Source organism: Pipra filicauda, unplaced genomic scaffold (genome assembly GCF_003945595.2).
Source record: "Pipra filicauda isolate LSUMZ 115617 unplaced genomic scaffold, ASM394559v2 scaffold17_size4572894_pilon, whole genome shotgun sequence".
Lineage (NCBI taxonomy): Eukaryota > Metazoa > Chordata > Aves > Passeriformes > Pipridae > Pipra > Pipra filicauda.
Window position 1 is genome coordinate 2,631,342 of NW_024104287.1, and position 26,876 is coordinate 2,658,217.

General features: G+C 39.2%; 2 protein-coding genes across 4 annotated transcripts in view; both read left to right on the forward strand.

Annotated features, from left to right (window-relative positions):
- Positions 1-22,685, forward strand: part of UBA6 (ubiquitin like modifier activating enzyme 6) — a 30,786-nt gene extending 8,101 nt beyond the window's left edge. Inside the window, exons 9-34 of the mRNA XM_027721695.2 lie at positions 218-340; positions 1,174-1,297; positions 2,553-2,656; positions 3,563-3,625; positions 4,671-4,747; positions 5,414-5,480; positions 5,889-6,032; positions 6,691-6,758; positions 7,024-7,102; positions 7,297-7,377; positions 7,743-7,820; positions 9,012-9,193; positions 9,766-9,871; positions 10,585-10,674; positions 10,785-10,865; positions 11,441-11,569; positions 12,454-12,505; positions 12,611-12,674; positions 13,556-13,625; positions 14,284-14,355; positions 15,583-15,700; positions 16,640-16,833; positions 17,950-18,077; positions 18,846-18,933; positions 19,304-19,398; positions 21,312-22,685. Of these exons, the coding sequence (XP_027577496.1) occupies positions 218-340; positions 1,174-1,297; positions 2,553-2,656; positions 3,563-3,625; positions 4,671-4,747; positions 5,414-5,480; positions 5,889-6,032; positions 6,691-6,758; positions 7,024-7,102; positions 7,297-7,377; positions 7,743-7,820; positions 9,012-9,193; positions 9,766-9,871; positions 10,585-10,674; positions 10,785-10,865; positions 11,441-11,569; positions 12,454-12,505; positions 12,611-12,674; positions 13,556-13,625; positions 14,284-14,355; positions 15,583-15,700; positions 16,640-16,833; positions 17,950-18,077; positions 18,846-18,933; positions 19,304-19,398; positions 21,312-21,447 (2,613 nt within the window). The 3' untranslated portion in view covers positions 21,448-22,685. The remainder of the gene's footprint in view (positions 1-217; positions 341-1,173; positions 1,298-2,552; positions 2,657-3,562; positions 3,626-4,670; positions 4,748-5,413; positions 5,481-5,888; positions 6,033-6,690; positions 6,759-7,023; positions 7,103-7,296; positions 7,378-7,742; positions 7,821-9,011; positions 9,194-9,765; positions 9,872-10,584; positions 10,675-10,784; positions 10,866-11,440; positions 11,570-12,453; positions 12,506-12,610; positions 12,675-13,555; positions 13,626-14,283; positions 14,356-15,582; positions 15,701-16,639; positions 16,834-17,949; positions 18,078-18,845; positions 18,934-19,303; positions 19,399-21,311) is intronic.
- A 3,041-nt stretch (positions 22,686-25,726) lies between these two features.
- Positions 25,727-26,876, forward strand: part of CENPC (centromere protein C) — a 28,235-nt gene continuing 27,085 nt past the window's right edge. For 2 of the 3 annotated variants that reach the window (XM_039379899.1, XM_039379898.1), the window contains exon 1: positions 25,727-25,824. In XM_039379899.1, coding sequence (XP_039235833.1) covers positions 25,810-25,824 — 15 coding nt within the window. In that variant the 5' untranslated portion in view covers positions 25,727-25,809. Of the gene's footprint in view, positions 25,825-26,120; positions 26,281-26,876 lie in introns of those variants that run through there. The other variant, XM_039379897.1, reaches the window with a different exon arrangement.

A 26,876-nucleotide genomic window follows, 5' to 3' on the forward strand; every position in this document is an offset into this window, starting at 1 on the left:
GTATTTCACTGTTTTTTGTGTGTGGGTTCAGAAATGCTTGTGCAAGTTCAAAGTCTGTTATGAATGCTGTGCTATGTAGTCAGTGGCCTGAGTACACGTGACAGGTTTCCACCATAGAAGTTAAACCTGCTAGCCTTCATCAAGATTCATTCTGAGGCATCATTCCTTTGGCTTGTGCTGTTCTAGGGATACTAATGACTTTTACTTTCTCTTGAAGTTTATCAGTGCAGATGTATATGGAGTATGTTCACGTTTGTTTTGTGACTTTGGTGATGAATTTGAAGTGCTGGATACAACGGGAGAAGAGCCAAAGGAGATCTTCATTTCAAATATAACACAGGTAAGAGAAGAAAGTCGTTGTGCTGCTTTACTTTTCTTTGGCTGTTTGAAAAAGCAGTTTAAAATTGGCAGTATATCAATTACAAATCAAAACCAACCATGTTAACGTTGTAGAGCATACTGATGCCTCCTGGTTGTTACTGCCAATGTAACATCACAGTATTGAATCCTTTATTTTTTAATTGGAGAGAGAGAAAGAGAAAGAAATGAGATGTAGAGAGAAGAGGACATAATTTAGGTGGGATTAGGATAAATCTTCTAAGGAAGCCCTGAAATAGGCATGAAAAGAGCTCTTTTTATAAGAAACTGTGGCACATACAATCTTTTGTGATCTACTGAGGCTGTGTATCCTGTATGCTGATGTCCAGCTTTGTAAGCTTCCTAACTTTCAAGAATGAGTTTGGGGTGTCCTTTTTAAGGAGATCAGACAGAAAGGAAGCATGGAGTAATAAGGACCATTCACAAGACTTTATTTCTTAGTGCCTGTGAAAATTTCTCTGTACATGTAGTGTACTTTTGGTTTGGAAAACAGATATAAATTTGCTGCTATTTCAGAACAGAACAATGAATTGGTATGAAATAACAAATGGAGTTTGCAAACGTGCTGAGACCTGTAAACAGTGAAAATAAAGTTTGTGTTATAGAAACACTTAAATTGAAAGTAGTAGGACTAGAAATGTTGTCATAGGTAACTCTCTTACTATGACAGAAATGAGGTGTAAAAAGTATTAGTCTGCAGTTTCAGTAGTCAAAAAGCTATGTGCCTACAATAAAACATGACCCCTTTGCACAAGATGCTTTCCTCCTTGTTAATTTTGCCATTTTTTATTTCAGTCAAATCCTGGTATTGTCACTTGCCTTGAAAATCATCCACACAGACTTGAAACAGGACAGTTCTTAACCTTTCGGGAAGTTAATGGAATGTCATGCTTAAATGGATCTACACACCAAATAACAGGTAAACTTGCTGACTCATTTGGTAGGTATTTATTTTTTGGCCTGGTTTAGCTCACTGTAGTGTTAGTTACTGTAGCCAGAGGAGTGCTGGATTATGCAGACCTCCAGTGAGCTTGCATAAAAAAAATTGTGTTTTGGCACAAAGCTCTTTCTAGTGTTATCTTGACTCCATTTCCATTTAGTAAAGTCTTTCCAAACTCAGGAGTTAACTCTTGCCACTTAAGGAGCCAATGGAAATGCTTAGCCAGTGGAATCTAGTTGGCAGCTTCTGAGCTTTCGTCATTAGTTGGCTGATGAAACTGGTTTGGTTTTTGGAGGGTCCTACAATACCTGTGTTTCTGTCATGGTTTTGGGTGCCACTTTGTGTGTCACTGTTTGCCTTGTAGGTTTTTTTGGGTGACAGTTTAAGTGTACAGCAATGCATTGACATGGCTCTCGTTCTAAGCATGCTTTTGAAATTATTTTCATTATTTATGTCTACTCTGCTTTGTTCTGCTTGTAGTGTGCATGTCTCAAGGCATACTACTTGGTTCCTTTTGGATGGTGGGGAATTTTGCAGTTCCCAGATCTCAATGCCTGATTGTTCGGAGGAGAAGAGAGAGCAAGTGGGTGGGGGTTGGTTGGTTGTTTTTAACTATTTTGTGGTCTGAGGCAAAAAACAATACCCTTGGAACATGCGGTTGAATCTGTTTTCTCTTGACCCATGTGTTTTTGCTAGTGCTGATGCTGTGGCCAGTTTCTTCTTAATCATGGCCTAGCTTTTGTTTTCAGTTTTGTTAATGTTAATGGATTAACATTTTTTGTGTCTTTTTGTCTGAACCATGCTTCACATGTATGAGGGGGAAGATGTGACAAAATAGTCCAGCTGCCCTTTTTGATTTCCTGTTTTTCTCATCACAGGGCTAAAATCCTACTCTGAGCAGTATGACACTGCTGTGCACAGTCTAAATAAAACTGAGTGTGATTTCATTTTTGTTACGGAGCTGTGGTCATCAGAATTCTTTTTAAATCTGCTGCCACTTAAAAAAGCTCATTTCATAACAGATCATGTGAAACTAATACTTTAACCCAGAAACTGGCAGAGGGACAATCCTGTTACGAGGATCAGCTGTGTTTTATGCTTTCAAAGCAAGGTTGCACACTACAAAATTACAGCACAAAAAGCATTGGCAAAACCCCACGTTGTTGTATACAGAATTATAGCATCCAATGACACTTTGAATTATAAGTCACTATTTATTCTCTTGTCTTTTCAGTGGTGTCACCTTATTCCTTCAGCATTGGTGATACATCAGAAATGGAGCCTTACTTACACGGAGGCATAGCTGTGCAAGTGAAGACTCCCAAGATGTTTTATTTTGTAAGTGTGTGCTTGACATAGCTGAGTTCTTGAGCGTTAATGGTCTGAGCACTGGAAGCAGAGTTCAGCAGATATATGATTTTGTTACCAGTTATTTGGGTTTACTTAATTTTATTGGATGAGAATAGTGATACTGATTTATTAAACGACAGAGAATAGGAAATACTTCAAAGTTACCTACCATTGTAGAGAAAAAAAATAATTATGGGCAGACTAGCCCTGTACTGCTGGGATAGGCTTCAGAAAGGTCTACAAATATGTGGTTTATTGGTGGCCTTCTGAGAAGAGACAACTGGGTGAATTTGTGTAAGAGGGTTTGCAATACACATGCTGCCTTTATGGGCCTGCAGAAGGTAGATCCTGACTGCCCTCAAACATTCTTCTAAAAAGCTGGGAGTGAGGACCAGCTGCTTCTGATGTGAGAATGCACAGCACTGTGTCTTGTCTCTGTGAGAATGCACAGCATTGTGTCTTGTCTCTGTGAAGCAGTAGCTTCCTGTTCCTCTGGAGTGGGGAAGTTCTGCAAGCAAACAGCCAGTTGCCAATAAAATCCCTGGTAACTAATCTCAGAGCAGTTTCCTAGAATCACAGAATATCCATGATCCACAAGGATCATGGAATCTCATCTCGTGGCTTTGTACAGGACAACCCCCAAAATCGCACCCATTTAAAGATGAGTCTTGCCACTAGGATGTGAAACCTGTCTCTGACATTTTTTGATAGACAGAACTTGCAGTAGATGATTATTTTAAGCATCTTTTGTGGATTAATAATAGAGAGTAATAGCAATGCTAGTAAGAAAAGATTTGTTTCTTAGACTCTACAGAAAGAGTATTGTTTTGTCAGATAGCAGCGACCGTTGTGTTCTTAAGTAGTGTGTTGTTGTCATGAATTCTTGTTTTCCAGGAACGGTTGGAGAAGCAGATAACAAATCCGTTATGCCTTGTTGCAGATTTTAGCAAGCCTGAGGTAATCAGAATGTGGGGATATGGGCATAAGTGCTTTAATATTTAAACTACATGTTGTCATCTGTAGCTTTATGTTTAGAATAATATAATTTCCTAACTATTCTATATCAATTAAATACCATTTTAAAGTGTGAAGTAGGAGTGAGGTATCAGTTTGTGTAGTCACACAGAATTTACATTATGATTTAGATCACCATAGAGGCTAGTTATCCATGATTTGCAACAAGTATGTTGTAAATGCACAGCTCAGCCACCTTTGCTGTTTAAAATCTCAGGTTTTGATAAGTCTTTAATTCAGGACAGTGGAAATTTTGCAAGCAACACAATAATTTTTTTCCTATATTTAATAATATTAGTTGATAAAAATCACACTGATATCAAAGCTGGAATAATCATAAAAAGGTGATCACAGGTGGGTTGGAAACTGGAATTAATAGTGTAAGGATACTTTTCTTATTTCTTTGAAAAAAAATGATTCAGAGATCTTTTTAAAATCTGTGAGAGGACACTAGCAGTATTTGCCTATATCGTGCTTTTAGATAAGTATTGTGGACATGGAAGGCATGTAAGTCTCTGGCTTATTAAAATTTTAAACTAAACAATGTTGATGTAATGATTTTTTTGTTTGTTTGATAATATAGGGTCTGACTTACCTGTTAAGATTTTCTGCTTTTCACTTTTAATGCTGGGCCTTGTTATTGACACTTGACAAAATGCAATGCGTTATAATGTCTAGTTAAAAGAAGATTACTTCATTTTCCAATTTCAGCACTAAATTCTTTTGGGGACTCTTCAGTTGGACTTAGTTGAAATGGCTGCTGAATGTGCTTGAAGGATATTACATTAACACTGAGTAATACTTCTTGTAAAAATATTAGTATGAGATATTTCAAATTCACTTTTTAATGCTATTTAAAAACTTTTTTTGAGCGTTGTGGTTAAGAGACAAGGAAGTGAAATAGTAACAGAAGAGTTCAAATAGTTGCTTTTGTTTCTTTATTTTTTCTCTAGTTTGTAACTGATCAACAGTTATTTTGTCTTAACAGACTCCTTTGCAGATCCATGTTGCCATGCTTGCCTTGAACCACTTCCAGGAGAACTTTGGTCGCGGACCGAACATTGGGTAATGCAGCGGTTTTGTCTTTGCTAAGCCTTGAATCAGGCAGATCTCTCCTCTTGTTTGATTGTAGTTACTGGTTTGATGTGCAGCAGGGTACCTTGTCTGTCTGGTACTTAATAGACCACATAGAAATGAAAAGTTGAAATCTAGATGAAAAATGTTACCTATTGCATGCGTCTGTCTGGGTGTGTGACAGGGCCTTCCCAATGTAGCAATGACACTTTCTGGTCCCAGGTAGACAGAAACAGCTTATGCAGGAAGGCCCTCTCTGTTCTTGTTTTTTCACATTGTGTGATTAATATGGAAGAGTTGTTTCAGTGATCCCAAATTATCTTGTAGTTTATGGGTTTAAAAAAAAAGATCTGAAGGGTTTGGTTTTCATTTTCAGTATTTTTTTATTCAGCTGTAGTTCTTGATTTGCATAATTTTGAGCTAAATGAGACAAAACTACTTACAAAGTGTAAATCTTAAAACTCTACTTGCTTATGGGCTTTTACACTGAGACTCTTGTTCCTGAGCTAACCCTAACGTTTAGAAGTACATCTTTAATGCTTACCGTTAAAGACAGTGTAAATTTCCAGGCTCTTCCTACTGTATCCATTGCTTTTTTCTTCCATTGATCATGTTTCTAGAAGGACTCATCATTGTTGTTTCTACCCTGATGTCTAGATGCCTTCAGGATGCTGAGGAAATGCTGAAAATAGCCATGTCTATAAGTGAAACACTGGAAAATAAAGTGAGTAAGGAATCACTGTCATTATAAGTAATTTTTTAATGTGCATATTTAGTTGCCTAAAGGTCATGCTTTAGTTGTCGGTCCTTGTTCTGGTCTCTGGATCCATCTTCAGATGGATCAGCTGGCTTTCTGAAGGCCATGCACGGGAACAGAATGGTGTTTCAGCATGGGTTCAACTGAATGTTCACCTGACATGAAGGCTGAATCCTGTGGTTATGTGAATCCAGTTTTTAAACAAATGCATATGATAAATGCAGGATATATGGTGGATCTGTCTTGGCTGGAAACGTTTTTGCTAGTCAGAGTGAAATAATTTGTCTTTTACTGAAGAATAATAATCTGTAAATCTGTCAAGAACTGACTTTGCTCATTGAGGGGATAAATTTGTTACCATGTCTTACTTTTCAGCCTCAGGTAAATGGTGATGTGGTAAAATGGCTGTCTCGGACTGCTCAGGGATTTCTACCTCCTCTGGCTGCAGCAGTGGGTGGTGTTGCTAGCCAGGAAGTCTTGAAAGCAGTAACGGGAAAATTTTCTCCATTGCAGCAGTGGGTAAGACTGTCTTTGTTTTTAGATGTTTGTTTTGACATGTTTTGAATGGTTAGTTGTGTGTAAAGTGCTGTACGATCAAAATAACCTGAACAACTTTTATAACATGAAAATAAAAAAAAAGACTCAAGACTAAATTTAGTAAAAAACACGTTTTTATGTGTACAATAAAAGTACAGCCAGTTTTATTAAAATTTTTTGCACCTGGAGTTCACACAACACATTTTTTCACACGAGTAAAGAGAGCATTGGCTTATTAGTTCATGGCTGCAAAGGTGTGATATAGGGCAGATGCCAGCTTAAGCTACTATACATAAGAGCAGTACTTTCAGACTGAGGATAAATATCAGAGTAAAGTTAGATTAAAAAACATCACAGTCTTCACTGTTACCTTTGGAGGGGTAACATGCTTGTCCTTGCAGCTCACCTGTTTGAATGAGCTTTTTTCCCCTCTGTGTCCAGTTGCTTTTTCCTGCTTTTTTCCTGAAGTAAACTGTAGGGTACCAAATGCTGTATAGTCTTCCACTGACAGTAAAAACTTAATGCTTCTAAATTTCTAAACTCTGTCATTCATAGAAAATAGTTGGTTTTTAAAATTAAAATAACATTACTATTTTTCACAGGTTTTTATGTTTTTGTTTTTGTTTTTGTTTTTTTGCAGCTATATATAGATGTGTTAGACATTGTAATGCCTCTGGAGAAGGTGGGCTCTGAAGAATTTCTCCCACGGTAAATACAACTACAATCTACTGGCTTATGTACACATCTGAGTCTCAAGCAGGCACAGAAGATGTCTTTTAAACTTAATTCAGTGCTATTTGCAGCACTGAATGGGTTTGGAATAAGAATGTATGTCCTATTTGAGCATGGGAGGAACAGGAATGATAGCTTCTGACTTTTTTAGTTACATCAAAGTGCAGTTTGGCATCAATGGTATTACCATGATAAATGGCAACTTGCTGTTCTCCTGTTCTTATCTCCTGTGGCTGCATAGGGGAGATAGGTATGATGCCTTGAGGGCCTGTATTGGAGACTCTCTGTGCCAGAAGCTCCATGATTTGAATGTTTTCTTGGTGAGTATGACTGACACACTTTTTGCAAGTGCCTTGTTGATACAACTAATGTCCACTGTCTTCAAAATAATGAGGGCAGTTCTGATGTGTGCCATTGACGAATAAATGGTCCAAAATTTTAATGGGGCTTCTCTATTATACTTGTTTTCCTGGTTTTCACTTATGCGTCTGACTTAAATTGTGATTTTCTTTAGGTTGGCTGCGGAGCGATAGGCTGTGAAATGCTAAAAAACTTTGCACTTCTTGGTGTTGGTACTGGGCAAGACAAAGGATTGGTAAGTCACTTGTTAACCTTGCTTCTCTTATTAAAAAGTAATGTGATAAGGAATAATTAAATAAATTACTAAAAATGTTGAAAGTCTGAGTCTTATTTCAGGTTGATCTCTGTGCAGAGGGTACAATGGCCTCGGCGTACAGTGGAAGAAGTGTGCAATTAGAAACAGAACACATAAAATACAGTCTTGCTGTATTTTGATTTTAAAACAAAATTTAGTCAGGATAGGCAGAGCTTTCAGCCAGAGCTGATGCCAACAGCAGTGCTTTGTTTTGAAAAGTGTCTGTAGAGATTGCATCAGTATCATTGCTCAGTGCTACACTTAAGTTGTAACTTCAGCTGTTGCTTTTGCCCCTTCTGACTTAGGTTACAATTACAGATCCAGACTTGATAGAGAAATCCAACTTGAACAGGCAGTTTCTTTTTCGACCTCATCACATACAGGTAGGCTTTCTTATTCAGTAAATTTTCTGGACTATTGTTGTGTTTCCCTGTCCTGTGTCTCCACAGCGAGCTGAATTGTGTCTGTACTTCTGTCTAGAAAAGACTTAAAGGCTGTAATGAAATCCAAGCTTTTAAAAAACAATACCTAGAACTGCAATGGCATTCCACTTATCACTGGTATCAGTTGAGCAAAATTGGATCGTCTAACCTTAATGTGTACTGGTGTCTTTGACTAATGAAATCCCTCAGACTTGACAATCAGGAGTGCTGTGTTGCATAAGAAGTTGCCACGGGTTAGTATGTCAGAAATACTTTACTGTAACATTGAAATTCAGGGAAAATAAAACAACCGAAAACAGACAGTGCTGGCAGAAGTGTTCTCAATAGACCTCAGTAGTGCTACTGCTGATGGAACTTCACCAAAGTTGCTATCTTCTGACTTCATTCAGTCTCCATTAAGCTGATAAATATCTTTGAAAAAAAAGTACATTCAGTTCCCCTGTCCAAAACCCAGCAGCTGAATTTTCTGCCTCCTGTTTATGTGTAGCAAATCTGGGAACAGATTACACTTTTGATAGATAGATAAATGGAATGTGAATCCTTCAAGCTTTCAGAAGCCACACTGTCTTGAGTGCTGATCCCTAGATAACTGAATGTGGTATGGCTAGAAGTGTCAGGTAGGTTAAGAACTCTCTTTCAGTTTAGCTTCTGAAATTGGCTTTGTATGGAATACCTTGCAGAATTGTGATTATTCACAGCTGTTTGATGTCTATGCTGCATAGACATGGTCACAGTTACTAATGGGTTTATCCTCTGACAGTCATGAACTGCTCCTTTCTTAGGGCATTTTGAGAGCATGAGAGGCAACATGTGGCATCAGTTTTAGTTACTCAATAAACTTCTGCACCATTCAAGCGCTTTCACCATGTGGTCTCTGACACACTACTTTAAATAAAACTAAAAATAAAAAAACTCCTATATTAATAAGATATATATCAGTGAGGGAGGTATATGATTAAAAAATTTCCTGTATTCTGTGTTTTGCATACTAACATTTCTGTCAGTGAATTGTTGTTTGATCAGCAAACTGAAGTCGATATTTCTGTGTCTCAGATGTTCTTTATCTCAATATTGTTCTTTATCTCAGTCTCCGTGTCATAGTTATGTATATTTATGTATTCATACTTTCAGAAACCTAAGAGCTATACTGCAGCAGAAGCAACTCTGAACATCAATCCTTCCGTAAAGATTGACTCAGATATTAATAAAGTTTGTCCAGCCACTGAGAATACGTACAGCGATGAATTCTATACCAAGCAAGATGTGATTGTAACCGCTTTGGACAATGTTGAAGCAAGGAGATACATTGATAGGTAGGGTGTGGAAAGGAAGCAAGGGCTGCTTTTCATGCTCTGTGTGAACTCTGCTTTTCTGTTCTTACTCTTCCTGACTTGGAACTGCTTATAAGATCTGATAGCAAATTGCTCTGATTTACCTTGTTCCTTTATAGGCTGGGGGGAGGAAGAGGTTTATACTCAAGGTGGAAACCAACTCTACTGTTGTGCAGCTGCTACTGTTCACATAGTAGAAAGCCTTGGAGTGAGTTCTTGAAACTGAATAGCTGTTAAGTTCTGATAAGCGGGAGAATACTGTGGTGGTCTGAAGGCTGAATTATTTGTGCATAAAAATATGTATTTAAATATAAAAATAGAGATGTTTACATTGAAAAATAATTTCTAATGGTCATAATCCACATAGGCTCAAGTTTATGGAATCCTGATCTAACTTGAATAGCTCTTCTTATTTAATTTCTTCCTGAGTTTGGTGTAAGCTTTCCACTCTTCTGAAAGTGCCTAGAGACAACTGGTTACAATCCAGTAACGTCTGCAATACAAGAGTGTAGTGATTACGCTGTGTGCTGATAGTCTGTGTCTTTCCATGTCAGTCGTTGTGTAGCAAACCTGCGTCCTCTTATAGACTCCGGAACTATGGGAACAAAAGGACACACAGAAGTTATTGTGCCCCATCTGACGGAGTCCTATAATAGTCACGTAAGTGTTTTAAGACCATTGCGCACCTTCTGTACTAGTCCCATAATGCCCTCTGATTCTTTAATCATTTATGTGTCTGTTTAAAATAAGTGGCCTATTTGAGTTGCTGAAGAACAGTATTATTAGGAAAGAAATGACTTCCTTGATTTCTGAAGAAAAGGAAATAAAATTTGAGCAGTTCTTTACAAGCATACAGAACAGTTCTGTTTGAATGGGGCAGGGGAAAATGAACCTTCAAACTCTTGCAATATTCCTCTGTTTAAGTTTTTATGAAACTGCGCTTATAAGGTAGAAATTCACTGGTTGAGAACACTGAAATGATGCCATGTGGACACAGAGACAGGATTTTGAGCATCCTAACACTCTTGCTAGTGTCCATAAAGGAGTCTTTCTGGCCTTGCATGAAAGGGTGTGTTTCATGCTGAGAGTGTATGTGAATGTGGACTGCACATCTTGGAAAAGCTGACTGGCAGTCTCACCCGTTGTTTGTGTTTCAGAGTTCAGTTTTGCTTTCCAGGGTTGAGTTTGGACTATTCTTCATACAGAGGAAGTGATAATATTAGTGTCCATAAAGTAAATTTCTAAGCATAAATAAGCCATTTTTTATATTACAACAGCGGAGTTTTAAACCTATAGTCTAGAAGTTTTTGGTGCTATTATTAGCAATAAACTTTAGTAAGTCTGCATTTACATGCAACCTTCCTTAATTACAGCGGGATCCACCGGAAGAAGAAATACCTTTTTGCACCTTGAAGTCTTTCCCAGCTGCCATTGAGCATACAATACAGTGGGCAAGAGATAAGGTAATGGAATAAGCTTGCTGGGATTCAGCATAACTAAATGTGTATTTGGAAAGGTGGGCGATCTGATATACTTCTTGCAAAATACCATATCTGTTCTTTTTATTTTATAGTTTGAAAGTTTGTTTTCTCACAAGCCTTCTTTGTTCAACAAATTCTGGCAAACCTATCCATCAGCAGAAGAAGTTTTACAGGTAAGGGAATGTTGCCAGGGTAAAATACAGGGTTTAAACTACTGCTTTATGGATTTTGTTCCTATTTAAATTCCGTGAGATTTGGGTTAGTTTCTGACTTTTTCCAGAAAACCTAAAGACTTATTTGGCCAAGTCGTTAGCTGATCATCAGATGAACAGTATTTCTGGTGTGTTTCATAATTAAAAGCTTCTCTAGCTCGCATCCTCTGTACATGATGTAGAAAGACTGAGGCACTGCTAGCGTATGATTAGTATATGTCACACTGATGTATAATTATCTGGAAAAAATAAAAGGAACACTGAGTTTGAAGTGAATTCAACTATGTAATAAATTAGATTCAAATGTTTACTATCTTTTCTTGTGACTGTGGTCCATAGGGCTGGGTGGAAGTAAATCAAGTAGACCACAGCACCTGGGGAAAAAAAACCCAGGGAAGAGGATCACACAAGGGATAATATTTCACAAATTGACCCTCTGTTTCCTTTTGCCTATGGATTACTAAAAGCATATTTACTGTTTGACTGGATTTGAAGGAATCTTGTCTGTTTTAACACTTTCATGTTTCTTTATCTAGAGAATAAAATCAGGAGAGAGCTTAGAAGGCTGTTTTCATGTTATTAAAACGCTCAGTAGAAGACCCCGAAGTTGGACTCAATGTGTAGAACTAGCAAGAGTAAAATTTGAGAAGTATTTTAGCCATAAGGTAGGTAAGACCTGTAAATGAGGTGGCACTGGACTGACGAGGATTTTAGGAAAAATTGGTAGCTCTAATAACTAGGTGTCCAAATCTATGCACTAACTTCCATTTCTTCATAAATAATGAGATGTACTTGAAATGTAAAAATGCTGCATCCCTTTCTACTGTAGCACATCTAGGTCTGGCTTATTAACTCACTCTAGTAGCTCTGTTCAGTAGTCTCCAAGCAGTTTTCTTGGCAATTTTCCAGCTTACTAGGTACTGTGTTTTCCAAAATAGTGAGATTATCAGATGTCTTTCACTAAAGAACAACAGATTTTTGTTTCCTGCACTAAACTTTTGTTACTGAAATCAGCTTCATAACCCTGATTTTCTCAAAGGTTGTCTGAAATAAGAGCCAGTCATTCTGAGAATCTGGTCCACGGTGTTGCTTAAAGTATGTGTGTAATTTTGTAGGAAAGATGTGATCATGATGTTTCTTATTGATAAGCATACCTGTGCCTATGGAAGCCCTGGTGGTAATTGTCACATTGACAAAATGTTGCATTCCCAAATGTGAATTTGTATGCAATAATCTTAAAGTGACAATAGGGTGGGGGGAATGTTTTGCTTCTTGGATTAAGTGTCTTGTTTGGACTTTGTACAGATGAGGTGACGTTGTCATCATTGTCTGTGAATGAATGGGCAAGTCACTGTCCAGTAGTACTTGTCTTTAGGCTGTCCGTCTTGACACAGTCGTCTTTAGATTTTCTTAACTCTTTGAATTACTTCAGCTGTGATTTGGAGTGAATCGAGATTTCATGTCATTACTAAAAAGAAGGTTTGATTTAGTGTGGTCATGTCGATCTGTATATGACAAATTACTAAAGCTACTCTGACTTTTCCTCTAGGCTCTTCAGCTCCTTCATTCCTTTCCCCTTGATACACGATTAAAAGATGGAAGTAAGTACAAATACCCTTTTGTGCCTGTTGTGAATTCATGGCATACGTCATGTATTGCTGTTCCTGGTTACTTAGGGTTTCATCTTAAGTCTCTCTTCTTAACAGGTTTGTTTTGGCAATCACCAAAGAGACCACCTTTCCCGGTGAAGTTTGATTTTAATGATCCTTTGTAAGTATAGTACTGCCACAGATGCTTTCTAGATGTTTTATAGCATCTATAAAACTCTATCTACAGCAGAAAGTGCAAGGCAGTGCCTTTATAGTGCTAGAAGTTGGACTGGTATCGATGAGTGTTAGTGCACAGTCTTACAAATCTGTGGCAAATTTGGTGAGTTGTCTCATGCTTTCACTACAGGTAATTTAGTTTTCACTGATATGGGATTGGAGGGTGCTGCGGGAAGGTGTGACATCTAAGGTGAAATAGCTTAGAACAACCCATTTCATGTCTTCTGTGACTACAGAATTTTACTGAGTTGTTGCTGTCATACCTCTCTGCCTCTGTTGTCCCCCATCAAGAAATGCAAGACATGCTAAATTAAATTGTCTACCTAATATGACCTAGTGGAGGGACCCCTTCTTCATAACAACGTGGGTCTGATCTAGATGGCTTGGGTATTACAGATAATTTAAAAAATTGATGTGGTTGAAGGACTGAAAAGCATACATCTGCTGCATATGTACACCTGCTTTGAGAAACTGTCTGGATTGCCTTTTTTAGTTTGAGTGAAAACTGAGATCATGGCAAATATCAAATTATTTCTGAGGTGAAGTCTTTTATTATCATATTGATGTCATGTGAGCAGTAGTTTTCTTGACTGCAAAGGTTAAATATTATTTTCATTAAATAACTCTTTACTTATCAAAGTTTGCTTAGTTTTGGGGACAACTTCTGAGTCAGTCAAAACATGCCATCTGTTTTGTACTGTCTGCTCTGAAAGATGGGAATTCCGTTTCTCCATGTGTTCAAGATTTCTTTGAATATGATTGCAAACTTCTGAGCAACTGAAGTTAAAAAAAAGAAACAACCAAAAATCTTTCTCTTTTCTTTAGGCACTATGGTTTCATTGTGAGTGCAGCAAAACTCTTCGCAACAGTGTACTGTGTTCCTTTCTCTGAAAAGGTAATCCATGTACTGTAACAGTGTTCCCAGTGCATAACTTGGTTGTATGTATTCGGCTTTGGCCTGGTGTCTGGTTGCCAGTTCTTTCCAAAAACTGATTAAAGTGATTCTTAAAGTAATCTATCCTTCAGCACTGGCTGTTCAGCAACTGCTTACACTTCTTTGTCTGTATTCAAATCCCTAATCTGGAGAAGAAATGCGCGGTGTATTTGATATTTTCAGTAAGCACCGAACTTGGGAATTATTATTCTGATGCACCTATTTCCTGTGTAATATAGCTACTGAACTGAAAAAAGATCTCTATAAGGCATTTTTTCAATTAAGTGTCTTAGCTGTGCTCTGGGGTTTTTATTTTCTACTACTCACAGCCTCTGTGTTGCTTATACTTTGTTTTTCTTGTTACCCTTTTTCTTTTCTAATTGGAACTTCCTGTAAGTCACGTTTACACTTCTATTGAGTTTTCAAGTGCTAGGCACTTCCCACCAGTTGGCTGGCTGTAGTAACTGAAATGTATTGGTGTTTTAATGGTGATGTTTGACTGAAACATCATTGAATATTTGTGAGATTTTTTGGGTTTGGTGTTCTTTGAAATGCTACTGGATATACAGTCTTGTTGCGTTGATGTGAATTTAAATTTTTTTTCTTCAAAACCTAACAGGATTTGTCAGAGGAAACTATTTTGAGTATTATTTCAGCTGTGAAAGTACCAGAGTTTAGACCTTCAAACAAAGTAAGTGTGATATTTAGTTTAAAGAAAAAAATAAAACGTTCCACAAACAGTGTCCCTCATCTTCAACTACTTCTTGCATCAATGCTAATGAGAAATAAACACAAATTATATTGGGTTTTGGGGAAGTACGACTGTGGCATACAGGACTGCTTTAACTTGGTATAGCTATGGTATCTATGTACCGGATGCTAAATGGAAAATGATGGAGGGGGGTTGCCTTTTTCAAATGATTTGTTATACCATTGTTTTCCATGCATGAGTGTGATTGTAACTTTGCAAGGTTTTTTTAAGTTTACATGAGTTTATACTATTTTAATAAAAGTAGTAAAATTTTACTCATAAGCAACTTTAAAACAATCCAAGACTAGTGTCAATTTGTCATTTCTTTCTAGCTAATGTAAAGGAAGTGTCATTACTTTTATGTTTATTTTTGAAGTGTTAATTTCAGAGTAGCTTAAGCATTATTGTGCAGTGGCTAACATTTGTCACTATTTAAAATTATCAAGTATTCCAGGGTGTTTTCATATTTTCTTGCACAGTGTTAATACTTATCTTATGAATGCTTGCCTTATGAGGCCAAACTGGTATTATGACTTGGAATCACAGATGATTGAAGTTGGAAGGGATCTGTGGAGACTGTCTGGTTCAATCCCCTTGCATCAAGCAGGAGTGGCTAGAGCAGGTCATCAAGGACTGTATCCTGTTGGGTTTTGAATATCTCTGAGAACAGACTCCACACCCTCTCTCTGCTGCCTCTGCCAGTGTTCAGAGTGTTCAGCCACCCTCACAGTTTTGCTTGGGGGTGGTTTTTATTTTGTTTTTTTGTTTTTGTTTTTTCTTTGTAGTATTTTTATATTTTTCTTAAGGAATTTTGTTTGCTTCAATTTGTGCCCATACCCCCTTGTGCTGTCATTGGGCACCAGTGAAAAGAGTTTATCTGTGCTCTCTGTACTTTCCCCTCATCAGATATTTATACACATTGATAAGATCCCACTGACCCTTCTCTTTTCCATGCTGAACCATCCCAGCTCTCACAGCTTCATGTGAGAGATGCTTTGGTCCTTTAATGATCTTTGTGGCCCTTGGCTGGACTTGCTCCAGTAAATCTACGTCTCTCTTGAAGTGGGGAGGAAAGACTGCAGGGAAGACAGAAAATTTAGTACACTTAACACTCGTGCTGTCTGAAGTTCATGTATTTTATTACTCAAGCACTGCACGCACTTGCAGGTTGTACAGACTGATGAAACCGCAAGAAAACCAGATCATATTCCAGTCAGCAGTGAGGATGAAAGAAATGCTATTTTCCTACTGGAGAAGTCTATACTATCCAATGAAGCTCTGGAAGGTGAGTAGTGCAAACTTCTGAAACCTCATATCTCAGTAATGTCTTGAATTTGGACTGCCGGTAGCGGCATTCAGGTCTTTAATTCTGCAAGAAGCAGAGCTGGTGTCTAAAGTGTTCTGAAGTGCTATGCAGATATCCGTCCTGTTGCTTGGCATTACTTTATGCTTCTGTATTTCTGAGATGCTTGCAAGTCTTGGGGCTCTCTGTTACGCTTGTATGTAATTACAACACTAATGACAGCAAGCAGGCAGCAGCAGCGAATTGAACTCTGAAGGAGGGAAAGGGCGCTGGCTAGATCCCAGATGGACTGAAAGCAATTCTGGTATGAGAAGGCTGAGAGTTACTACTTAGACGAATCAGTCTGAAATTATCCTTAATTGTGAAGTCTGTTGGAGTCTTTCTCAGCATCTTCTAGATATGTTAAAATGAGAGTGCTCAGATCCCGCTTTTGTGCCTAGCCACATGAAGAGGTCATCGGGCACAAACTACGTGCCAGCTTTTTTAGCCCATGAACACAGAGGGGAAAGATTAGCTTGTCTCTAACACATCCCTTGGAGTGTCAACCCAAAACTCTGGACTCCCATGCTACTGAGTCCATAGTGAAAGGGTTGCGGATAAACAAAGCTTATAGAGGGAATTCTCACAGGATGGAGCTATAGTGAGGTGGGGCGTATAAGAAACATCCATAGGACTGTCCAAAATTTATTCCTGGTGTTGCAAGGAAAATAAAAGTATGGAGCTCTGTTGGTATTTCTATCATTACACTGTTTTAACAAGTGGTATTGATAGGGGCATGCTACTTCTAGTATAGGAAAACAAGTAAGGAACCAAGCTCCAGGATGTGAGATTTTTGGTTTGTTAAGATTCTGGTTCCTATAAGCTATGTTTAGGACATTTTCAGTTTTCTAATAATAATTTTTTCTCTTTTTTAATGAGCAGCTGACTTGCAAATGAAGCCCATATCCTTTGAAAAAGATGATGATAGTAATGGCCATGTAGATTTCATAACAGCCGCATCAAACTTGAGAGCCAAGATGTACAACATTGAAGCAGCAGATCGGTTCAAAACAAAGCGCATTGCAGGAAAGATTATTCCTGCCATTGCAACAGCTACTGCTGCAGTATCAGGGCTGGTGAGTATGCTTTTTAAATGCATATTTATTTCTCTTACTCTTTCTTGCCTGAAACCACTGTTGTGTGGGTATCAGTTAGTGCTACCCTGACAGAGCCTCATTTAAAGAAGTGGATTTACTTCTCATGTACCAATACAAAAGGTGTTTGGTTCTAGATGTGGTTGTTGTGGAACACATTCAGTGCAGGTGTGCAGCTGCAGTGCCAGCTGAAGCTTGAGCTCAGGGTGGCGAGAGCCCTAGGCAAGAGATTGTGAACTTTGCACAACAAGGGGCATGGGGACCTGTGGCTCCAGCCAAGTGAAAGAACACTCAGAGACACAGCTGGAGCTTTGAGGACTCATTTGGAAGACCCCAGACTGTTGAGCACACAGACTGTGAGGGTACAAAAGCCCAGGTAGTCCTTTGTTTAGGGTCCCTCTTCAGAGGCACCAGCTCGTGCTGTTACTCTGTTGTTGTACTATGGTAAAATTACTTAAAGGAACCTGAGGTCTGAGACTCTGCTGTGGGAAACCCAGGATTGAGCCGATGAAGACTGTGAGAGTGGGACAGGTAGCGAGTGAAGCAGGGCACCCGCAGGTAGTCAAGCTACCTGCTGTGAAGGGGCTTCAGCCCCAGCACTTAAAGTCTCTGTTAACATGATTACCAGAGTGGCTCCTGGATGGTCAGACAGGGAAGTTTCCTTAACATGCTAAGCCTTTGATGCTTTTCTATTTGATTTGCTGGACACAAAGAATTGGAAATCAGCATTTTGTTTTGTTTTCTGCCATTAATAAAAACTTCCATCAGAGTGCCACTGCCAAGAGTGGAGAGGATCTGTTCTGTAGTAGTTCACATTTGTGCATCTCAACAGAACTTCATGCTTTGTGGAGGTTTCTTGAATTAAATAGTTTTTGAAAGAGTCCTACATTAGGAGCACTGTTTTAAGTATTTCTCTTGGCAACAACAGAATTTATTTCTGTGGCATAGTGGGTTGCATTTCCAGATGTTATTTATTCTGCCAATTGTACAAAGGCCAATCTCATTAACAACTTTCTCTGTAGTTGCTGGCCTTATAACTACACTAGTACTGATTACACAGTACCTAAAACCTGATAAGTAAATTCTCATTTACTGCAGGTTGCACTGGAACTCATCAAAGTTGTGGGTGGCTACCCAGCTGATGCATACAAGAACTGTTTTCTGAACCTAGCCATTCCCATAATGGTCTTTACAGAAACTGCTGAAGTAAGAAGAACAGAAATCAGGTAGGAAGGACAATGGCAGAAGGGCGAGGGTGGTATTTTGAAACCTGCTAATTGATGCTGAAACTTGCTGAGTCATTAAAACAAATGTGAAGTTTGAATAGTTATTAAATCCAGATAACCAGATTAAGGCCTTACGTGCTCACATAGCAAAGCATGATGGAACCACAGTTCATGGCCATACTCAATTAACCATCATAGATGTTAAAAGTTTTTTTTGTTGTTGTTGTTATTTAAACTTGTAAAGCGATGAATCACTGCATGCTTGCTATCACACTCTGTTATCCATTTACTATATACTGCTAAAAGTGTAAGTGATCCTCTTAGTACTGCATTGCTCAAGAACTTTGGAAAATACAGCACATACTCATCCATCCTAATTTAAAATATAGTGGGTTTAAGGGCTTAGTTTTGTTTTCAGTGGAAGCTGTTACTCGTGAGGCTTTAAAAATCTAGACAAGTTAGACATGTGGCATTGTTCTTAGGAAACATCCTGGACACACTTTTGCATCTCGTTCAATACAAGAGCTATTTTTCAGTAGGCCTGAAAGCTCATTAATTTCATTGCCAGATACCATGTTTATTTGGGGCTCTTACTGTGTCTTGTGCTTAGCAAGAAGGCTGGAGAAACTGCATCAGAGAGGGAGGAGATTTTTGCTCAAGATAAAACAGCACTTCCTAAAAGACACGGTGGTTCTTCAAGACACATTTAAAGGAAGCGGCTGAGTTCACATTCTAAAGTAACAAACAACCTTTCATTTTTTAAAACAGAAATGGGATTTCATTTACCATCTGGGACAGGTGGACAATTCATGGGAAAGAGGATTTTACTCTGTTGGACTTCATAAATGCTGTCAGAGTAAGTTATCTACTGTACTGGGTTAATACAAGACAAGAGAAAAGGGATTTCTTGTTTTGGGTTATTGGTTTGGGTTTTGTTTTTTTTTCTTTCATGAAGTTATTGTTCAAACCAGAATAGTTTTAGTAATAATTAATGTCAATGGGAATGTATCTAAGTAAACACATCCAAGCCTATTTTCAAATTCTTTGTTAATTCATTTGGCTCAAATGTATCTTAATAAAACTTCTGTCAGAGTCCACACATTAGCAAGTTTTCTGGTTGGGATTCTATGGATTTGAATAGTTAGCTGTAGTATAAGCAGCAGTAGTATCTGCTGGTTTGGGCAGCTGTTCTAGTCCTTTAATAAGCTTTAATTTGTGAATTCCAGGAGAAATATGCAATTGAACCAACTATGGTTGTACAGGGAGTCAAAATGCTCTATGTTCCTGTGATGCCAGGACATATTAAAAGATTAAAGTTCACGTGAGTATAACTGGAAAACGGGTTGAGTGGTGCAAATGCACATACAAATTACACTCACTGATTGTACCATAAGGATGTGTGTCTGACAGTGTTTTCCCTCGAAGTGGTAGCTAGTCATTAATATTTTGGAAAGAAAAAAGATAATTTCTTTCTTTTGGAAAACAAAAAAGAAAATAAAAAAGAGAAGGTGAATTAACTTCTATGATGAGGGCAGGAGACTTCCAAAATGCTGCTCTAACTGATGAATACCAGAATGAGAAAGCTGAAGAAGTCTAACAATAAGTTGTTTGTTTTTTTTGGGGGGGGGAGGAGAATGTACTGTGGTTCAAGTGGAACAATTTAGAACCTTTTGAAACTAGCTTAAAGCTAATGCTGATGCATTGATCAGTACCTGTTTTGAAGGTCTGCCAGTTGGTAATATCAGGCAAAGTAGTATGAGCAAGCTACTTCAAACTTCCTGGGAGAGAAGAGCCTTTAAGCTGGTACTACCTTCAGAGTGCCTGGCATACTAAGATGAGAATTTACAGCCTGTTAAAAAGAAGTTGTTTATATGCCTTCTCTTACAGCTGTATAAATAATTTTGAATGAGTGAGGTATGTAATGAATGAAGTCAAAGGTATGGTGTGAAGCTGCCCTCTTGTGAATATCAGGATTTCTTACTACTCTGAGACTTGGTTCAAGCTTTCCATATAGTAGCAGCAACTTGGGGTTCTGTTACAAACAGTCCCAAAAGATATTTGCACAGCAAACTCTGGTCTGTCTTGTGTGTTTGTTTTTCCTTAAGTTGCTTAAAATCATGCTGTAATATGACAAGCATTGCCAGATTCTTTCTTCGTTTCAGAATTGCAGCATTAACTAGTGGCATACTCCTTAAAAGCAAGTTTTAGAAACATAGTTATCTGCCTTGCTCTGTAGCTTGGGACCTCCTCATGCAAATAAATATTATCTCAGTATCTCTGCTGAGAAGAGGCTAATGCTCTGTCTTCTTGCAAGGAAACAAGTGCTTTGGGGAAAGCAGCTTTTTGGCCTGCATACTAAAGTATACCCAGAAGGGAAATCCTTCTCTAAGTGATCGGTGAGGAATAGAAATGATTGACTGTATTCCCTCAGCTTCTTGGCATTTGAGCTGGCCTCATGAACAAGTGCTCCAGGTTAGCAAGAAAATAATCTTGAGCCATCTACAGATATGTGATGAAAGTGAGGTTGGCTGACCTGCTTCAGTATTCCAGTGTGCAACTTCCAAGCATTGGCTGTAGCTTTTGAGACTGCAGAGAGCAAAGGAGGGAAATTGTGCTAATACGTGACATCCTTACGTAGTTCAAACTCACTTTGTGGTCATGAGGGAAGAAGTCCCAGATCTTGGCTGTTTTTCCCCCCTCATTGCTATTCACCTTTGAAATTCAAGGACTTAGTGCCATAACCCCAATAGAATTACTTTCCATCAGAACTTATTACCTGGTGTCTGCACTGGAGTGGTTCTTCCTAATATACTAAAACGGGCCTTTATTGGTAGACAGAGAACTTATTCCTCCTCATTGACTGAAATCCTACACAGAAATCTAACTTTGCCTAGTGCCTCTCTGGGATGCCAAAGAAAAATTACATCTGTGAGGAATCCCATCCAAAACTGGCCATATGCTCTTCTCTTTTGTACTGATCACTTGTTGTTGAACGATGCGGTAGCTCCCTAATGGGCTAATGGAACACGATTTGCTGGATCTTGGGTGGAGAAACAGCTTTTGTGTCAAAATTTAAAGGTGGCTTAATTGCTTAATTCTTCATTTTAATTTGACCTGTAGTATGTTAGACCAGTATGTATTGCTGGCAGTGAAATTTATCCTAGTCTGATCCTGAATTCCCACTGCCAATCCTCTTTCTGGTATATTAACAAACTCTGCTTTATTTCTCTATAGGATGCAAAAACTTGTGAAACCATCACCTGATAAGAAGTATGTGGATTTGACAGTATCATTTGCTCCAGAGACTGATGGAGAAGAAGACTTGCCAGGGCCCCCTGTGAGATACTACTTTGTTCAGGAAGACAATTGATGGTAGAGGCACAGAAGTTGCTCATGGACCATTTGTTCTCAAAGGAGTGTGCTAATTTTCAGCTATTAAAGATGGTACTATGTATTTCTTTTTGGTGAAGCCTTAATTAAATGGTGAAAATCAGTGGCTTTGCACTGAAGACAAACTGGATTTATGTCTCTTCTGCTCCTGTTTTCTTCAAACCTGTTCGCTCAAAGGAGGATTGGTCACTCTGTGAGATGGAATGTCCAGTACAGTCCTTACCTTAAAGACAAGATTTGTATTGATTTGCAGGCAGCTGAAGAAAGCAAGAAGAATGGTGAACCTAACAAATGGTCCCCATGTGCAAATTAGGCACTGCTTAGAGAAGAGTGCAAAAAATGGGGAAACCACCATTTTATGCTCCTGGTGTTCTAAGAACATCTTAAATCCATTTCATATGTTACTTAATTCTTAAACAAGAATTTCATTCTTGCCATCTACACGTGAGATTTAATTCATTCAAAAGGCTTAGCCTCCCACTTAAGAGCAGACAAACTGCTTTGTTGTGTCGTTGGTTAGTGGTGCTGTGGCCAGAGCAGCTATCTTATGTCAGTCTCAACATGGAAACCCAGGAAACAGGTGTAAATTGTCAAAACTCCGCTAAAGTCCAGAGAGCTGGAATTGTTGATTATCTGCACTGAGACTGTTCTTTGCAGAATACTGCAGTATGGGGAAAGTGAAAACCTATCGGAGAGCTGAATTAGCACGTTCAACAATAAAACTTTGTCTTCAAGAAAGAGAAAATGTGATTGAGCCTTTCTGCCCTCACCAAATTAAAATCAGTATAGCACATGGTGACTTTAAAGGGAGGAAAAGGCAAATGTCTCTGGATGTTTGTCATACCAAACTCCTTTTGGTAACCATTTCCTATAGTGAGTGGTTCTGCTGTACACATGTCCATAGCCCAAGTCTGACTTGCACTGAACACAGGTTTTTATCATCATCAGTCAGTTTCTGGGATGTTGAAGTGTAAAGATCCTGTTTATTTGGAAACCATTAGGGACTAGATTTGTTGCGGTGAGGCAGAGGTGTGGTACAGAAATGTCATCACTTAACTATCATTTAAACACCAGATACTTGAGCTGGTAGTTCTTTATTTCTCACCACCATGGTAGAGTGAGGCAAGGTTAGAATACAAACCTATGAACTGGAACTTGTACATCAAGATGTATGGAACTGAATACCTGGAATCAATATAATTGTTTCAATATTTTGGATTCAGTCTTGCGTGTGTGATATCTTCTGGATGGTGTATATAATTTTACAGTCAGTGTACTTTATGGATATAATTTTCTAGATTAATAATACTGCTTTTTAAACTACCTAACTTCATTTTTTTATGAACTTCTTTTAGAGAAACTTTTTGAGACAGGAGAAAAGGTGGCTAGATTTAGAGTGCAGAGGAAGCACAAGCAGACAATAAGTTTCCACTTCTAAATAACAACTAAAATATGTTTCACTGTGGCGGTATTAGAATCTGAACTCTTACCTGAAGACACTATTTAGTGCTGAGTATCACTTAAAGGTTTAGATCAAGTTGAAAGCACTGTCACCTCTCACGCTTGGAGACTGAGAAACAAATGAAACTTTGAGTGAGTATACTCTGGTATGTTAGTGTGGTGTCAACATCATGCTTATGCTTTTGAAATAAGCAGCACATAAAAATAGTAAAGTCTCAGTACATTTTTAGAATGCCATATGACTGTCTTCAGGGTTTAAAGTAAACTTTCAGATGTAATTAATAGAGTGGCTTTTATTAATGACAATGCATACAACTTTGAGACCCTTGTCAAAAAGGGCAGGTCAAGGCTGGCTAGGATCACAGCCCAAATTTACAGACATGGCTGTATCTCTGTGCTGCTCTTATTGTGTGTATCTGTTGGATGAGTGTCTGTTCTATGAATGAGTGTCTGTTCTATGAACCCATTCTATGAATGGGTTCTCCTCAGTTAAAAAGCTGCTTATGGAAAAATTGACAATGCACAATGGCTCTAGATAGTTATTAGCAGACCTTTAAAATTTTTGGATATAAGTTACCCACGTGAAATCTTAGAACTAATAACTTCAAGAGGGCTTTATATAGGAAAACTGTGAATGTCAAGTGGCTCATTTAAACTTTTTATGTTTTAAACCTTTTTGAACTGCTGATACAGAGGGTGAATGTATTTATATTGAAGGTTTTGCAGTGGAGTGGGCTGATTCTGTGTGAATTTGTCTTTGATACAGCCCGTTTCTCAATCTGTTCCTGCTTTTTATCAAAAGTCTCAGCAGATGCTCAGCATGATGACACAAAGGGTTCAATCAAACTGGGGAAGTGAATTTTGGGGTGCTGGTCTTCCAGTTCTTCAGCATTGTCACTACCAGTGCTACCAAGCTAGAGGCTTGTAGCACTACCTGGAATCTGAGCACTGCTTTTTCTCTTAGGTGTGTTTTTGTTTTGCTTTTTTTTTTGTGTTTGTTTGTTTGTGAGGTTTTTTGTGGTTTTGTTTTGGTTTTTTTTCATTGTAATGAAAGACTGTGTTTGTCTAGGACCATTTGATGCTCTATGCCTGTGGAGCTAGCTTTCTTCCTGCAACATTGAAGAACTGTCTTTCCACTAGAACAGTTTGAATAGCTTTCTTTCATAATGGTATTCTTTGAAGGAACAGTTGATTTTCAGGGGTGAAGTTTTATATCAGCATTGAAGATCTTTCTTACTCAAATGCTTTCTTGAAGAGTTTGCTCTTATTTACACTAGCTTTCCCGGAATTTCTAGCATCCTTAATATAGATGCAGAAATGTTTGTGCATGCAAAGCAATGCAAACAAACTTAGCAGCCCTCTCAGCTGTTCTCTGTGGTTAGTCAAGGTGTTTCTTTAATGTTAGGAGTAGTGAGGACTTTTTGTGAAGATCATGCTACTGTTACCAAGACTGCTTTGGTGCATCTGATGGATTTACCTATATCATAAGTAAAAAGTAGATGTTTCCATCTTATTTTCCCACCCTTTTCCTATGTAGGATAAATATGTGAATGTTTACTAAAAAACCACAACAAAACAAACCAAAAAGCTGTTCAAGAATAGTGACTACATAGAAAGAACAACTCTGGCACCATTTGTATCTTTGCGAATGCAGAAACCCTGTCACCCTCATCATGGCATCTAACGTCCTGAAATAATGTGGGTTTGAGGTAGGCAAAGAGTTTGTATATCTGAGTTTTTCAAACACCAGTAAAAGCTGTTAATTTTTCCTTGCGTCTTTGAAACAATGTGGCTGTAGGCCAGTTGTTTGAAGAAAGGAAGCTGACATTAGCTTGAAAGGTTTATCAATCCCAGTTAATTATCTCCTGTCGTGCAATTACAGAAAGCGTATGTGCAGCACAGTGCATCAATCTAAACCTTTCTCCAAAGGTTGATAAATTTTGACCAGAGAGCTTTTGAGCATTTATTTTAATTTAAATGTATCTTTTGTGTGGTTGTTGAAGTAGCTAATGTGGGTGCTTATCCATGGTGCAGAAAGCTTATTGAGACTCAAGCTTAAAAGTGTCGTGAGTTACAGCATTAATACCAGCAAAACTGTCTTGCTTGTAAGTCAATAATTTTGCATGGCAAAAGTGAGATCCAGCAAAGTATTTTAAGTTCTCACTTCTCCCAGCAACACACGAGTTTCAATTTCTCAGTGAGGAAAAGCTGCAACTCTAACCTGATGTACATGGAGCAGCACCGGGTTCACAAAGTGACCTTAAGTATTTTCATGAATGAAAAGAAAGCACAAACTTCTCATGTTATGTTGTACTTTCATTAAAAACAGTGGGCCTTCCCCACAGTGGTCAGAAAGAACAGGGATGGTGTACTAGTCACAAGTGTGCAGTAAAAACCCTCACTTAAAACTATATTTTTGGGCAGCGTTTCGCGGGCACTGTAAGGCACTGCGCCTTCATGTTATCAAGCATGATAACGTGCTTGTTTTTTGCTCAGTGTTAAGTTCTTCACTAGCGTTTTAAAGAAAAAACTGCAGCTCCCCGTAGTGACAGTGGCCATTTGGAAACTCGAGAATTTGAACTGGCGTTTCCCAGGAGAGGACGAAGAAACGGGACCCGCGGCCGTGCAGGTCCCCTTAAGGAAGGGAAGGCAAGAAAGTGGCCCAGGGCGGAGACAGCCCCCGCTCCTGCGCAGGCGCCACAACGCGCGCGCCAAAAAGTAGCGTCCCTGGCTGGCGCGCGGCGGCCGCCGACCAATGAGGCGGAGGCGGGGGGGCGTGGCCGGGGCGCCGCTGTCCCCGCCGGCCGTGGGCGCGCGCGCGGCGGGAAAGGCGCCCAGGTTCGAAAGCGGCGCGCGGGGCGCGCGCGAGCCCCGGCCCGGGATGGCGGAGGCCTTGGTGAGAGAGTGCGGGGATGGCGGGGGTGTATCTGTCTGTCGGTCTGTCCGCCCGCCTGTCGGTCTGTCTGTGCGCTGTGTCGTGGGCAGCTGCCTGTCCCTTCCGGAGAGCCAGAGGTGCGGCCCCCGGCGCCTTCCCGGGGGAGGAGCGGGGTCGTTCTTCCGCCCCACCCTGGGGTCTTCCGCTTCTCCCTGAGGAGCGGGAGGCCGGGGTTGGCGCACCGCGCCCTCCGGGTTCGGGTCCGGGCCCCTTGCACAGACACTTGTGCTCCGAGGGCTAGTCTGTCGGGAGCCCCGTTTCCCTCAGGCTGCCTCTGGAGAGCCTCCTTCCATGGGCGAGCGAGCGCGTACAGAGCCGGACACTTGTCCAGGCACGCCACAATCGTGCTCATCTTGAGTTTCAAAACTCTTCATGTGTAGGACAATGCGAACACACTCATAAATGAACTGTTCAAAGGTCCGTTGCAGGAGGTTTTCAGTCTCTTTAGTGCGACAGGCTGCGTGCCAGTGGATTGTGCTACACTCTGCTGCAAGGGGAAGAGGTTTAAGGCCGAGTGTCAGATTGGCTGGAGTGTGCACAGTTTCTGAAGGGGTGGCTTTTGGTCAGTTGTTTTCCCGTGTGACCTAGAGTTTCCTTCTGCCACTTAAGGCTGATATTGAAAGTTTCCAGTGCAATCAATCCATGTGTGGTGTTGGTTATTTTTGTTACCAGAAGTAATATCCAAAGAGGAATCATAAAGTGCAAAGTACTGTCAATATAGCAAACTTCAGAAAAACGAGCTGAATTCCGTTGTGTTAGGACTAGATAATCTCCAAGATGCACATACTTTTTAAATTTACACAAATGAGTAAGAGGTCATAGTTGTTTTTCAGCTAAATATTTACATTTTTTTAGATGTTTTCCTATCACATCTGTGAAAAACTGCACTCTGCTTAGCGCTTTAATTTTTCTAGACCTTTCTTCCCATTCGTATCCTTGATGTTCTTTGCCTGTTTCCAGGTCAGCGGCTTTATTTCATTTGTTGGTGTAGAAGGTAACACTGATAATATGTT